At 42.1% G+C, this 15,087-nt stretch overlaps 2 protein-coding genes across 7 annotated transcripts in view; both read right to left on the bottom strand.

Moving 5' to 3' along the window:
- Positions 1–234: 234 nt before the first annotated feature.
- Positions 235–11,079, bottom strand: exd2 (exonuclease 3'-5' domain containing 2). 2 transcript variants are annotated; one of them, XM_084742711.1, is made up of 10 exons: positions 10,948–11,079; positions 9,854–9,924; positions 8,027–8,478; positions 6,414–6,670; positions 6,154–6,280; positions 5,490–5,800; positions 5,196–5,302; positions 3,565–3,700; positions 2,922–3,290; positions 235–1,640 (listed from the first exon to the last, which is right to left on the bottom strand). In XM_084742711.1, exons 3-10 carry the CDS (start codon positions 8,435–8,437, stop codon positions 1,424–1,426), a joined length of 1,935 nt encoding a protein of 644 aa, XP_084598837.1. In that variant the 5' UTR covers positions 8,438–8,478; positions 9,854–9,924; positions 10,948–11,079; the 3' UTR covers positions 235–1,423. The 2 variants fall into 2 exon arrangements, with proteins under 2 accessions (XP_084598837.1, XP_084598838.1); XM_084742712.1 differs by having other exon boundaries at positions 8,042–8,478.
- Positions 11,080–12,171: 1,092 nt separating this feature from the next.
- The window catches only part of numb (NUMB endocytic adaptor protein), a 60,023-nt gene continuing 57,107 nt past the window's right edge, over positions 12,172–15,087 (bottom strand). For all 5 annotated transcript variants that reach the window (XM_084742084.1, XM_084742088.1, XM_084742085.1 and 2 more), the window contains one exon: positions 12,172–14,456. In XM_084742084.1, coding sequence (XP_084598210.1) covers positions 13,693–14,456 — 764 coding nt within the window. In that variant the 3' untranslated portion in view covers positions 12,172–13,692. The remainder of the gene's footprint in view (positions 14,457–15,087) is intronic.

Here is a 15,087-nt window from a genome sequence, read left to right as displayed (position 1 = left end):
CCTGACAAAAAAATCCAACTGAAGACTCCTTTGACCTGAAAGTCACGAGTGATTCATATATGAAATGTTAAGAAAAACCGCTTTTGTACTCATTTTTACAGACTATTTATTAAACTGTGATTTTGTAAGAAATAAAACAAAAACAAACAGTGAACGTGGTCGTGTCTGGGTGTGTGTGTGTGTGTGTGTGTGTGTGTGTGTGTTCACCAACAAAAACAAGTCACAGAAGATTAATACAAACATGATTTTTATTTTTTCATTCACAATTTAGGAAAACAAAACTGCTTCAGGGCTTACATCCAGGAAATGAAGACAAAGCAGCTGTGTTGTAAATAAATTCATCACGCTCTAAACGATAAATCTGCCTTGCAAAGAGGGGGGGGGGTTTAGTTTTAAGGTTAATTCTCAAAATCTCATTAGAGTTGGCATCTTTTCTCCACTGTGCAGTTTGGATTCTGTGAGACGACGTCGTGGTGAAACGGCTGTAAACTGAAACGAGGTCATGTCCTGATGCTGCGACTCCCGTCAGGTTTTAGGGGATTAAGAGGCACATTAAAACATGAGCCATGGAGGTGCCCTGAAAACATCTGGAGAGTCAACATCAGGAGGTTAAATGATCAACTGAAGCAGCCAACTTTACGGAGGTTAGTGCTCGTCTCCACCTGCAAAACTAACATTCAGGCCCAAAAACACCTTGAGACCGAATTAATCTTTTCAAAAAGGGAAAAGCGCAAAGATTGAATTTGATTTCAAGGTGCTTCTGGGAAACTTGTCCTTCATCTATTGGCTTAAAACAGACAACAGACTGAAAACAAAAGCAGGTGGAGAGCAAATAATTTAAGCTCATATTAAAATGACCCTCTCTCTGCAAAGCAGGTCATTTATTCTCAAACTGATGGAGGTAAAAGCTGCAAACCTGCAACGGGGGTGGAAGTCGGGGGGGGGGGGGGGATTAAGAGCAGGCTGCAGCTTTTACTAGAAATCAGTTCTTAAATTTCAATATTTTAACTTTATCATAAATAATTGTACATATTTCTTATTAAAAAAGTGGCCATACGCAATCATCTCATGACGTCCACTGTGGCGTTGTGGCGTTAGTGTTTCTCAGATTCAGTGCTCATATCTTGTTGAGTCTCTGCTCGAGTTCGTTTAGTTCAGTCAGGATCCAGGTGGCGACCGAGCAGCATCTCAATCAGGTCACCGGAAATGATGAAACCGTGTGCATCGCAGATCGAGTGCGTTCACTCACACACTCATCTTGGCCTTTTTAAACACCGGAGTGGTAACATTTCGGCCCCGGCTGGTAGATTAGTTCATTCATCCTCACTAAAAAATAAGCGATTTGGCTTGTAAAACTGACAAGAGTTCAGTCTCCTGTCCTGGTCTGTAGCTGCTCTTCGTGGTCCTCGCAGAGACTTAGCGGTCAGTTGAGTTTGATGGGCAGGTCCTCTCCGTATTTGCGGAGGAACTTGCTGTGGTTGTGGTCGACGGACCAGAGAGGGGGGAGGTGGCGAGGCTGCATGGTGGTGAGGAAGTGCTGCCTCCAGCGACGCTCCAGGTCCATCAGGCCCTGCAGGCCCTGCTCTGCGTGGGCTTGCACCACCTTCAGACCGTGAGGCACGTACGCCTCGTTGAAAATCCTTCAGGGGAGAGAGGAGCAGTCAGAAGGAGCGCAGATTCTGTACAAGGCACTCACTGCCTGGAAATCAGTTAGAGGGAGAGTGCAGACTGCATGCAACCTAAGAGATGAATCTGATGGTGTTACCTGGTGTTTGGGCATACACCAATACATTCCCTGGCCACCAGCTCCACCATCTAAGCATGTTAAGAAAGCTGATTCCAGTGACACTGATGCAGCTGCTGCACAGAGCAAATGTTGCGAACAGGCTACTCACAGCCTGAGGTTGACTGACAATTAAATACGATCGTACTGACTGCAATTTGTTGTAGTCGTATGGAGTCTCAGCATCACCAAACAGTCGTGGGACGACATAAAAGTGAGTCCTCTGTTGTTCAACGCATTACCATGAGACTAAGGCTAAATGGGCTAATCCAAGCTAGCCTTCACAAGGAGCCAACATTACGTTATGTTGGCCAATACATTAGTCAGGTTCTTTAAACTCTGCAAGTATTGGTATTTTCAAAAAATAAATAAAATAATCACCAAGTGCAGCCACCACAAACTTGGAGTAAGGTGCCAGCTTCATTTAAAAAGAGACTGATTTAATGAGCTGAATGTGACAAACTGACTTAAGTTCATCATTAACAGGAAAAAGTTTGTGGCAGAGACAATCAACCCCATAAAAGTGAATGATCAAAAGACTTTTGACATGAACGATTCATTTTGTTTCTTTACACAGACATGGGTTGATGTTTATCTTGTATTTATAACCAGTTTTACTGTTTGTCTGTTTTACACGTGGGTTCTGCTGGTATATACATTACGCATCACATAAACTCGTGCCCTTTTATTTTAGCCTCCGGCTTTTATCTTTTCAGGAGCCTCACGATGCACAGAGCAAAACTCAAGCCAACATTAATAAAATCTATCTATCATTTTTATAATGTCATTTATGGGCTGTGTGGTCACTTATGGCTCATTCTTTCTTTAGTTACAAGCACCTCCTTCTGGTACAAGCTGTGCACAAATCTCCTTATTCCCGGTATAAACGCTTTCAGTTTTCCCAACTTGACTGTATTTCAATTTTTTGTTCCACATGTACTTTTGTTCTGGACCACATTAGTTTTAATTTATGCCACAGTGCTCAAAAGGATCTCTATACCGTTTTCCCAGTTTTATTTCTAGTCTTTAGTTTGTTTCAGGTGATGAGAACTTTGTTTTAAACTCAGGTGGGACCAAAATTAATCTAAATGACACTAAGAATAATATGTTGTTTTGTCTGAGTCAAGCTGAAACTCACCTCGTCTCCAGTCCGGCAGCCTGCTGCAGCGCCTCATCCGTCAGCTCCTGCTCCTCGTTCATGTCGAGGAAGCTCTTGATCAGAGCCTGCAGCTCCTCTCGCCGCTGCTCTGGCAGTCCCTGCCCGGCGGTGAGCAGAGCCCGGGCCGCCGAGCGTACACGCCGTCGGTCCGAGTCCTCCAGCAGGCGGACTCCCTCCTCGCAGCCCTGAGGGGCGCCGAACTCCTCAGCCAGCTGCTGCTTCAGGAAGCTGTCGTGCACGTTGGAGGCGCCGTGGCAGCTGGTGCAGAGCAGCAGGATGTCGTGGGAGTTGTGGTCCTTCATCTCAGTGGGAAAATGTCGTCGGTACTCATGTGGCACGATGTTTTTCCTGAGGGACCAAAGGAAAATATGAGTTAATCTGTCATTTAATTAAGTGTCACTCCATAATTAAATAATAACCTTTAAAAAAATAAATAATTATATCGCTGTCAGCAAAATATAATACACCTAACAGACTTTAATTTTTTTTAAATACATTGTGCTTTTATTGATTTTATATCACTGGAAATCAAGTCAAGACTTTCCTAAACAAACACCCTTCAGAGAACAACACCCTCGATTTCATATAAATTGAGGAATTAAAATGTAAATACGTGTCAAACCTGATGTAGGACTCCGCTTTGCCGCAGACCACGCAGAGATTCTCCTTTGCAGTGAGATAATAATCCTGTTGGGAGTCGGGACGTCCTGACGGCTCAAACAACAGCCTCACTACAAAAGGATCTTCACTCTGCAGAACTGGATCACGAACACAGATAAAGTGCACCGTGACTTTAGAGACAAATACGCAGAACAATAACTTGACAGCCACAGTGAAGCATGACACCCTGTTTTCACCAGACGTGTTCGAGCTGCTTTTCTTAGTTATTCAGGCTAAACAGATGCATTTCAATTTTATTAAACTCAGGTGTCTTCAGTAGTGATATTGTCATTAACATAAACTATGAAGAAATATGCGTAACAACCTTTTTTCCCCACAAACTGCGACTATATCAACATGCAATATTTTTGACGAATAAAGACAATAGTAAAATGTAGTTTTAAAATAAAAACTATCGAATTATTTTTACTTTCATTGTTACAAAAGGGAGACGAAATATTATACAGTTTGTTCAATGCAGCACACTCCGGCCAGACTCGGAGTAACTTACATCAACTATTTTACAGAAAGCACTTTAAATAACAACAGACCTTGGGAGAAAGAAACAAGGCTAAATAAAATATAATAGAATAATACGCTGCTTATGTGGCCATGAAATAGCTGGTAAAAATACCAGAAGCCTGAAGGGACACATTACATTTCACTGCAAGAAATTGAGGTAGGTTCATAAAACATTGGGGGTTTTTTTCAAGCGATTTTAAACCAGGTTGTGAAGGCTGTATTGTGACCACTGACCCTGGGATTTTTATTGCGCAAGATAAAATCTTATGTGAAACCATGTTTGACTGAAACAACAAAGAAATACTGTTTTTTGCTTGACCAGATTGACTGAAATGTGTTCAATATAATCAATAATATATGGAATAAAACTAGACAAGAGTAGTTTTCTTTGACCAAGATATGACTAAATGCCTGAACTTTTAATAAACTAAAATTTCACGAGAAAACAGGATGACTAACAATGACACTTGACTAAATTTAACAATAGCTGACAAAATTCACATTAGCCCTGTAACACAGCAGCTTGTGCTTCACCCATTTTCTTCCTACTTGATTAGATAACTACCCTGACCAAAGCTACGAAGAGGAATGCAGCTGCCGCTCACTGTGCGCCTTTTGGCCTGCAGATAATAGCATTCTGATTTCTACAGATTGTGACAATGAATTGAGTGAATTTAAAGCAACAACATGCAACTTGTTTGTTTTTTTTAACTTTGTTATCCTGTGTGTACATACTTAACTGCTCTGTTTGTCTGAAGCAATCATGTCAGTGTTCCTGAGACCCTTTAGTTGCTTTGTTTCTGCTGCAAAACAACTGACTTCAAGCAGCCACAGAGCGAGACATGAAGGAACTCGAAGGCTGCAGAATACAAAGAGCTGCACAGCTAGACATGCAACAGATACCTGCTTCTTCTACACAAATACAAGTTATTTCATTAAATAGCCTGCGACTGTTCCAACTGAATGACTTGGAGGTATTTGAACTGGGGGATAAATGCATGTTGCATGTTGTAGCTTGACATATCGAGACATTGTGTTTTGATGTTGACACGTTGGAGTTATCCAGTGTACCTCCTATTCCTTTATCTAGGTACCATTTGGCTTTCTTCTTGTCGCAGGTACACAGAGGCTCCCCATCTGGAGCATGGAGGAAGCAGTTATCATACAGAGGAGACTTCCTGTAACAGAGAGAAACAAGGAGTTACTGTTACTGGGTTACTGTTTTTCTGTGACAGAACTTTTATAAAACAATATAAAGCTGGAGACATTGCATCTAGCATTTTAAATTCATTCTTTTATAAATAGACAATAAAGCTGCTTAATCTTTAGCTGCAGAGGCCTTGATATTGTGTAGCTGGTCCTCACCTGGCAGAATAGCCCACACCCAGCGGTTTCCTCTTGTTATTCTTTCGAGGGTCTGGGACTTGCTGATCTCCAGACTCCGGGCTTTCAAAAGCAGGCGGCTTCCGCGTCCTCCGTCTCCTCTCTCCGTCAGCGGCCCTGTCGTCTCCGTCTCCTCGGCCCCTGAAGGGCACGTCCACCAGGCCCTGGCAGCGGGCGGCCAACTCGGAGTAAGAGCTCCCGCTGGAAGAGGCGGGACCGGTTTCAGAGCGGAGGCCGAGGAGATGGAGGAAGAGAGCGACGGACACCTGGGCGTCTCTTGCAGCGTAAGTCATCTAGAGTGAACCGGGGACAAACATTTAGAGGAAAATAGGAACAGTATTACAGAGAAACTGTCTTGAGGCTGACTGATTATTGGCCTGGATGATTATCTGATTATTATTGGAATCGTCCCCCGCTTCGTTTTACTATTAGATAATAAAACCAGGAGGGTTTCATGGAGCTGTGGACTCCAACTGTCAGACATTTAATGTTGTCTATGAAAACAGTATGATTTCAAGCACTGTGAGAGATCCCAAAATAGCTCCTCCCACAACTCTACATTATATTAAATTGCTGATTTATTCGCTGAAGAAGATCTGAAAAATATAACATATGAAAAATGTGCTGTAATAAAATGAATCATCACCTGCTCGAGAGTCAGTTGATCTGCCTCCCAGTCACTGCAGCGCAGCTCCAGAGATTTATCTAGAGATACATTCAACAGATCTGCTGCCAGAGACTTTAGACTCAGGCCGTTATTCACTGTAGCAAGCCTGAAAATGGAGACAAGAGGATAATTTGCAATTTACATGCATATCACAATGTGACAAATATAAAACAAACAAAAAGAAAAAGCCTTTTGCTTTCCAAGAACACGGGCACAAACCTACAACAATCAGACTGTACCTTTGTCTTAAGGCCAGGTAGCGCAGGTCAACTGTGCATGACAACGACAGACCGTAGTCACGTGTCAGACGTTTGCCATCTTCATAACAACCGACGCCAACTTTCAAGACGTGTGGGTCTCGGAGGACTTCCATTAAGCTGAGAGGAAACGGCTGCTGGCCGCTGCGAAACGCCAGCAGCCTCACCAGGACACACAGACCTGAATATGTGGCCATCTGTAACAGGGAGACCGCAGAGGCTCGGCCTTTAACGGACACCTGCAGGACGAGAACAGCAGCCAGATCAGAGAAAAACCTGAGCAACCTGAAATGTTAAAAGAAGATGTTTAAAAGAAAATTCCACCCTTCTGCTCTTCTTTCACTAATATACACTGTCAAAAGCATTTTAGGAATTTATAATTGCACCAGGCAATAGGCTTTATTTTTGCCTTTGCCTTGCCTTTCATCTTGCCTTCTTGTCTGTCAGGTAAGATGATTGTTTAGAGACTGTTTACACCTGGTATTAACATGTGACTTGGTTTATCAAATCACAATGGGGCAGCTCCAAGTACGCAAGTTCACACCTAGCATAGCAATGAGCCTCAAGTGACAAACTGTGACGACTCAGATGAGTCAAATGAGATCTCACTTCCCCGCTCTATATGCAAATTCATCCTAGGGCCATTTATTTTGTTGGCTGAATGTCCATTTGATTTGTGCCTTTTTCTCTAGTTCAGCTCTGTGGTGCACTGGGATTTTATAGTTGAATTATGAACAGGACGCACTAAATTTTTCTGACTGTGTGGAAATCTGATGTTTTCACAACACAGATGAGGAAGACGGGCATTATTGACAGAGTAAAAGTGCACACCAGCACACCACAGAGCATCTCCTGTGTGCTTTTAAACAGCAACATAATATGTAAAGGAAATAAATCAGTGTTGCATTTAATGCCAAATTTACAAGAAGGCACAAATGATTAAGAATTTGTTATCAACAGAGTTACAAAAAGTTTGTACGTTTCTTCTAACAGCTCTCAAAAATGATGATTTGTTTGAAGGGAGTTCACAGACGACCGCTGCTTATCCTGGCAAGGAGCTCAAACATAAGAATCTGTATTACAATGAACCAAATGTACTTATAGGATGTCAGCTGTGTAGGCGGTCCTTCAGTCTTGCCTATAACACATTGTGTGTACACTGGTGAAAGAATGTGGTCACATGTAGCCCACACGACCTCTGAATGTGGTCCGAGCGACTGGATCTCAATGCGCCCTCAATGTGTCTTGGGAGCTGTCCATGTGTGACTAGGTCACCAAGGATGCGTGCTATTACCAGGTGTAAACAGGCTCTTAGATTATTTGATTGTGTGGAAAATATTTTAAAAAGCTATTCATAATTTCCTAGAGCCAAATTAGATTAACTTTCTGTCAACAACTACCTGTACATGCTCTAACTGTCAAACTCTTCATTAGTTGAGATTATCTGTGTGATTTTGTGCTTATTCCTGTTGATACCTGGCCTCATATGGACAAAGTATACTAAAAAAAAGAAGTCCTAACAAACAGGGAACAAAAGTCATTTAGGGTAGACTTTTCCTTTTTTTATATAAAAACATGCAAAAGGTATTTCTTACGGCGTTGGTCTTTACCCATTCACAGTCAAGCCCCAGCACAGGGAGGAATGACAGCTCCTTTTCCATCAGCGGCCACACCTGCTGCCACTCCTCTTCAGAGCTCACCATCACTGGTTTCACCCCCAGCAGCTGTTCAGAAGACGGTATCTGCACAGGAGGGGGCACTTGTGTGGTCTGACACTCCACAGCCTTAAACTCTTTCTCCAGAGGGCGCGGCGGTTCGGTGTATTGACGCTCCACGGATGGGAACTCCTTTTCCACGGGACACGGAGCTTCCACAGGATCAGCCGCCTTCTGGACGAAAGGCAGCCTCTTCCTTTTTGTTCGGTAAACTCGCCATATGAGCAGCCCTCCTAAGGTCGCCCCTAATACTGTTGTTATGACAGCAGTTAAAGGCCCTCGATGAGACATGTTGACTTGTAGTGATTTTCAGCTGGCTGAGAAGTGCAAACCTACAGCCAAAAAACACACAGATCAGTTGAGCATCAGCAGCCAGATCTGCATGTCCTAAATCAGGTCTATACAGCTAATGGCCTGCAGGGGGATACAGCCCTTTTGTATTTTTCTATGGCCTGCAAAACAGTCTGGCGTGTGTGTGTGTGTGAGATAAGTAGAGATGTATCAAATTAGGCCTGAGCAATACAGCTGAAAAACCTAGCGCTATAGCGAAGATAATAAGTGATCATGTAGGTTGTGACTGACTACATGCACTCCCAGAGGTGGAAGCAGTTCAGGTGATTTCACTTGTGCTTTCACAAAATATCAACCCAATGAAATCTGTTTGATAAATAATCATCGGTAATGTGGATATAATGACCAAGTGGGTAAAGGCAATGACAGAACAACTAGAACAGTCTGGTAAGTTCAGAAAATGACATCACTTTACTGAAATGTGCTTTAAAACCAGGAAAAGACTAAATTTATGCCAATTCACAACATGGCTATATCCAAAATGCAAATCGCAATACAATATAATTCTGATATATTGCTCAGCCCTGTAACAAATTATTCAAAGATTTGTTTGTTGATGATGGCTAGATTAGAATATGACTATTCATACATAATAGATTTCTCCTGATAGTTGCTCGTGCTGACATTTTTTTGTCGGTCTGTGCAAAGCTCGCCTTAAAGTTTGTGCTTCTTCAAGTGCATCTCAGTGCGAAGCACCGCCTCCTCCTCCTCCTCCTCCTCTCTGTCTCGGTCTCACACACAGCAGACGCTGCGGGCGCAGCTTCAGTCAGTGCGAGCATTATTCATTGCGCTGGCCTTGGACCACCCCGCTGCTTCCTCTGTGTCTCTCTGACAGAGAGAGACCGCAGTTTCAGTACGATCTGGATGCGGACCGACAAAACACTGGTAGCATGAGCGGTGACACCGAGGCGGCCAGCAGGTCAGAGAGGAAGAGAGGACAAGGCACTGATGCTGGGATGCACAACTCCACTGCAGCCAATTTGCATGTATGTTTGAGAGAGAGCCAGAAGGAGAAGAGAGGATGGGCAATTGCAATGTCAGTGTTCAGGTTTTAACAAGTTCTTGCTTTGTTGTTTGACCCCACCTGCCTGAACCTGTGATATTTTCCCGTGATACAGGCAACGCTTAATTGCACAGTGAAAAGGGCACTGTAAAAATCTGACATGGCACTGAAGCTTCAAAGCCCAAAACATGGCATTCTGGGTATGGATAAACGATGTAGCCATTAACCTGATAAAGTATTGTGTGTGGACCTCGAACCCCCAGTGACGTTTCCATTTGGTCCTTGTGCTACTGAAGTTGAACAGTGCAGCCAAAAACAGTGCATTTTTTACTAAAAGGTGAGTGATGTTTTACCTTTCCTGTGTCAGTGGGATCCCATGTAAACCTGGCTCTGTTTCTGTGATCTGGACAGGCACTGCATCTCTCTGGAACAAAAAAAGCAACGCCACAGGTCCTCCATTCATTAACAAGCAGTAAAGTTGAGGTTTTATCAATGTTTGATATAGGGATATTAATTAAATTGAGCAATTAATCTGTCTTTTAGAATTAAAATTAAAATTCTAAAAAAAAAAAAAAAAAAAATTTAGAAACTACATAAGACCACCAGATACTGATAGGGGAGGTGTTAATGTTGTGCATACAGACCTATAATATTACATGTTATATTACGTATGCGACCCTTACTGTGTCATGTGGTCAGTTAATATATAATTTACAGCTATAAAAACGTACGACCACATCTACTATAAATACTATGAAGGCACCATATCTGCTGACAGCTAACAAAGTACAGTATTTAAGAAATGTTAAATAAGTAAATCTTGTAGCTAATAAGTTATGATTTTTAGAAAGTTTACAATGTCATAACTGGCAGGTCACTGAATTTGATGGGTCACAAAATTTAGTGCAACACCGGTCACAGGTCAAGTTGTGTCATGTTAGCTAGCTTGCTAATGGTCGTTTTGCCATTGCCATGTGAGCTATCCTCATTCAAAGCAAAAGACTGTCAGCAGCCCTCCTTCAACTCAGTTGTTATATGAGGTTCATAGGGTCAATACACAGCATGAAGCTCGTGTGTATGTGTTGTGTTTAAGTGAACGACAAGCTATCATGTAATAACTAGCGTTAGCTTCTGCTCTGCTGCTCGCGTTAACCGTTTCCTGCGACACAACAGCGTCAAAAACTTAACTTTTACGATCAGGTGGATGTTTGTTTCAGAGACAAGATTGGCGAACATTATTTCCGGTCACTACTCTTGTTAACTTTTAACGTCACGCCAAAGTTAAACCAAAACCAGCCTGGTTAGGCATTATAGCTAGTCGGTTAGCTTGCTAGCTTGTCACCTCTGCGGCTTGTACAGCCCGGCGCACTCGCGCAGAAGTTAATACATTAATGCATAACAGCAGGATAGTATATCTGTGTACTAATATGTGCAGTTTGAGTCTTACCTTTACGTTTTTAACCTACACAACGCCACTTTCACACACATGTATACTTGGTTTTCTTTACTGAACTGAACCATGTCTTCCGGGCTGTATTTATAAGGACGCTGCTGCTCTGGGACACAGCTCTTCAGCCGGCGCCCCCTGTTGGAAGGATGGAATAACAACAGAGTGCGTCCGCACAAGACACCGTTCATATGGAGTCATAGGAGTGCCATAAAAAATACATCTGTAAGAGTAAAAAACACATGAGGAAATATTAACACAAATAAGAATAATATATATTAATATAAAAGAGTATTTTTAAACAGTTTTATTTATTTAAAATTTTTTGCACATAAATGTATCTTATATAAACTTTATCTTTAAGTTTAGCTTTATAAACTTATTTTTTCTGTATTTAATTTTCTTTTTCTCCCATACTGCTTTTGCTTGAATGAACACTGAATGAAAAATAAAGAGATAAAAATAAATAAATTACATTATATAAAAATATAGCTATGTTAAAAATGTACAGGAATAAATATGAATAAATAAATACATAAATATATTTAAAATGTCTAAGTGGATATATACAGAAATAATGAACAACCACAATCACTTTCTTATTCTTTTATAGATTCCTTCTTTTTTCCAACATCTAATTTGTCTGGAAATGGTTTAATATAATTGCATCCTACATGCTTTGGAAATGTGTATTGTTTATGTGTAAAGGCGTGAGTTTCCAATGTTGTCAACAGAAAATAATCAGTCCACTCAAGCTGTACCAGTTTCTGGACCTTGCAATTAATTCTTTTTCTTACACAATTAATTATTTTTATTGAAATCCATTCAGTAATTTTTAACATATTATACATAAGCTTGTACTAGGGCTGCAACTAACTATTATCTTATTATAGATTATTTAACCAAGTTTTTCCTCAGTCTCTGAAATGCAATAAATAAAGAAAAAATTCCAAGGTGACATCTTGCTTTGTCTAACAACAGTCTAAAACCCAAATGTATTCTATTTACAATCATATAAAACAAAAAAGCAGCAAATTCTCACATTTGAGGAGCTGGAAGTATTGAATGTTTGTCATTTTTGTGTGATAAATATAAAAATTCTCAACCAATTAATTAGTTTGTGCCCCCTAAGAATAGTACCTGTTTCACTGTCAGTGTTAGCAGATTTCATACATGTTCCATACATTCAAAACATGACGGTATGCAGTCAAGAACACACACCACTTTTTCCTCTACCACCATCAATTTATTCAATCTTTTAGCTTCAATATTTCTCCGAAGAAGTGGAATAAAGTAATGAAATAATTACAAAATGGAAAAATAGATCAGATAATAGATCATATTCACAGGTTCGATTTAAAAAAATAAAAACATGACAGAGAAATCAGACAGTGAGAGATGAAACCGTTTTATCTCCCTGTAGTTTTTCTGCTGACCGTCAGAACCACAGCAGGCTAACGGAGGTCAGGGCAGGTCAGCACGCAGCCTCTCAGCTGCTGCAGCACCACAACTGACAAACCCATGTTGATCAAGGTCACCTGTGAGGTCAAATCATCTACTTTAGTGCTCGTGCAAAATAAAAATTGAGAAATCAACTACTTAAAAAAAAAATAATATAAGAAGTGGAGAAACGGGAGATGACTCATCCTACTGTGTTAAATAATAATAATAAAAAAAAAAACAAGATTGTTACCACACAAAAAAGAATGACAATGAAGACAGAAGAAGTAAAATGTTAAGTACTGATGTGTACTAAACTATTAAAAACTGAGCACAGGTAAGAGAGGCAACCAGTTGGGCACCACCACCATTGCTAGGTCCACATTGATTGTTGCTGCAATGATACCCTATTTACAGTGAGATGCTCTGCATCCAATCACAGGATGCAACAGACGGAAATAAAGAGACTTTTCTTCAAAAATAAAACAATAAAACAAACACAAAAGTAAAGCAGCTGTCCCTTCACAAAATCTCTTTACATCACATTAAAAATTAGCACTGCTGTGAGCTGTGTGTACAGTATAGATTCTTTATAGATATATATATATTTATGTATAATATATACGGTCATTTCTTGTATACACGAACATAAACTTGTCTCATTGTAGCTAGCCTGTGCCTTTGGCACGATTACTTACAACTCTTCTGTTAGATTCCAAAGCTATTTAAAATATACTTAATGCATAAAAATAAAGATTTTGGCATTGTCTCACTCTATTCTTCTGATTGGGAAGTTATTAATGAGAACTTCTCTTCTGAAAGCTGAGTTCTCTCAGTGCTGCAGTTCCTCTGCCAGGTGAGGGAGGTCTCGTCCTGTCAAGAGGGGGAGCTGGGAGCTGGGCCGAGCTAAGGCAGGCGGGGGGACAGGAGCCACCGCACCTGGGTGGGTGTTGGGGGGCTGACTGGGGGCTGGGTGTGGCTCTGCACAGATATTCCACAGGGTTATAACGACCTTGCGCTCCACAGCACAAACAAAACAATACAGACGATGCTAATGAAATGCCCGGGGAGCTGCACCCTCGTTAACAGCAACCTGTTTTGTTTTTTTCTGCCCTCACTGCTGTGTAGAGTTCTGCTCCCTGCTGATTCACCTGCCGCTCTCCACTGTCTCCCAGTTCTCTTCGGCCCTGCTGAGCTTGTCCACTGAAACCGAGATGAAGAGAGACAGGAGGACATTCCCCTCTGCTTTAGTCAATCAAAATGGCCTCCTTATTGTCCAGTCTTTTCTAATCTCAAACACACTCCTCAGAGCTGGATCTCAAAGGTCTTGTGCAGCTCAGTGGAGAAGGGATTTGTTGGGGAGGGTGTGGTGCGCTGGCGTGAGCGGCTCTCCAGGGCTGCCCACTGGGCCTCAAAGGCATCTTCCTGCGGCTGCGGGGGCGGCTGGGTGGCCGGGGAGGAAGGAGCGAGTTGGGACGGAGCAGCCCAGCTGTCTGCCCCGTTGAAGGTCACGCTACCATTGGATGGCTGGAGGGGAGCAGGGTTCACCATGGTGGGCTGTGGGGGTTTCATGAATGGGCTGACATTGCCGACAACTTGGGCGTCGTGCTGGGGTGTTGTGGAGGTCGGGACAGGGAATGGTTGGGGTTGCGTGGCTGAGCCGAACACGTTCGCCACCATCTGTGAGGGAGTGATACCAACCACAGGCACGCTGGGCTGGGGGAACGGCAGCCCGTTGGGCATCGGGTACGAGGCCGGAGCTTGAGCGTGGAAGGCGGGCTGGCGAGGGGGCAACATGGGCACTGCAGTGGGCAGAGAGGGCATGAAGGCCACCGGGGGAACAGAGGGAACAGACGCCACGGGCACGGGCACGGGCACAGGGGCAGCGAAGGGCTGGGAGGGAGGCGGGGCCGCCGCCATGATAGGATTGGGCTGTGGGGCTCGGACAGACTTGGAGACTTCTTCTAACCACCGGTCTGCTTCTGATGGTGTGCGTTTGTGCGAGGGCATAGCCGGGGAGGATGTTGGGGGGACCACGATCACCGGAGCAGGTGATGACCAGTTACTTGCTGTTGGCAGGAAAAAGTACACAGAAGACAAAAGTGAATCAATACACGCCAACGGTTGCAAGTTGAAAATAACAGTAAACATTCATGACCCCAATTCAAAGCTATTGCTGTTTTAAAGGGCTAGATTGATGATTTGGGAAATATGTTTACAGGCTTTCTGGCAGACAGTTAAACATGAAGATCAATAACACTCTGTCTGTTAAAGTCTCTGGAAATTTGGCTTGAAATAGTAAAAATACATATATGACACTGTCCCTTTTAACAGCCACAAAAATCTGACTAAAAATAAATGTTCATAACTATTAGAAAAACTAGTTCAACAGCTCATCTTGCTGTTTAGACCATTTCTCAAGACTGTAGGTGTGGCAGATCATGTTTTGATTACCTGAAAAAAAAAAAAAAATCAATATCGGTTTAGTTACAATATTTTACTTTATTTTATTTACTCTCCTTGCCATATTTTATATATGTTTTAGTTACTTGTATCTGTTTTTTCTGTCTCTTTCTGAGTTACAGACGGGTGGAGTTTTGTAGTTTGTGTTTTACATTTGTACAATACATTTTTCCAATAAAAAAATATTAAAAGAATAACGCCATGCAAGGATAGGAGGACCTTCAACTTTTACAATAA

This window comes from Lutjanus erythropterus, chromosome 18 (assembly GCF_056507025.1).
Source record: "Lutjanus erythropterus isolate fLutEry1 chromosome 18, fLutEry1.hap2, whole genome shotgun sequence".
Taxonomy (NCBI): Eukaryota; Metazoa; Chordata; class Actinopteri; order Lutjaniformes; family Lutjanidae; genus Lutjanus; species Lutjanus erythropterus.
Note: the sequence above shows the minus strand (reverse complement) of the source record. Positions and strands in the feature narration are given on the sequence as shown.

Coding starts and splice junctions, on each gene's coding strand:
- exd2 (XM_084742711.1), bottom strand. CDS start 8,437: ATGTCTCATCGAGGGCCTTTAACTGCTGTCATAACAACAGTATTAGGG. Junction 6,671..8,026: donor AATGGGTAAAGACCAACGCC/GTAAGAAATACC, acceptor CTCGTCCTGCAG/GTGTCCGTTAAAGGCCGAGC. Junction 3,701..5,195: donor CCTAGATAAAGGAATAGGAG/GTACACTGGATA, acceptor TTCGTGATCCAG/TTCTGCAGAGTGAAGATCCT.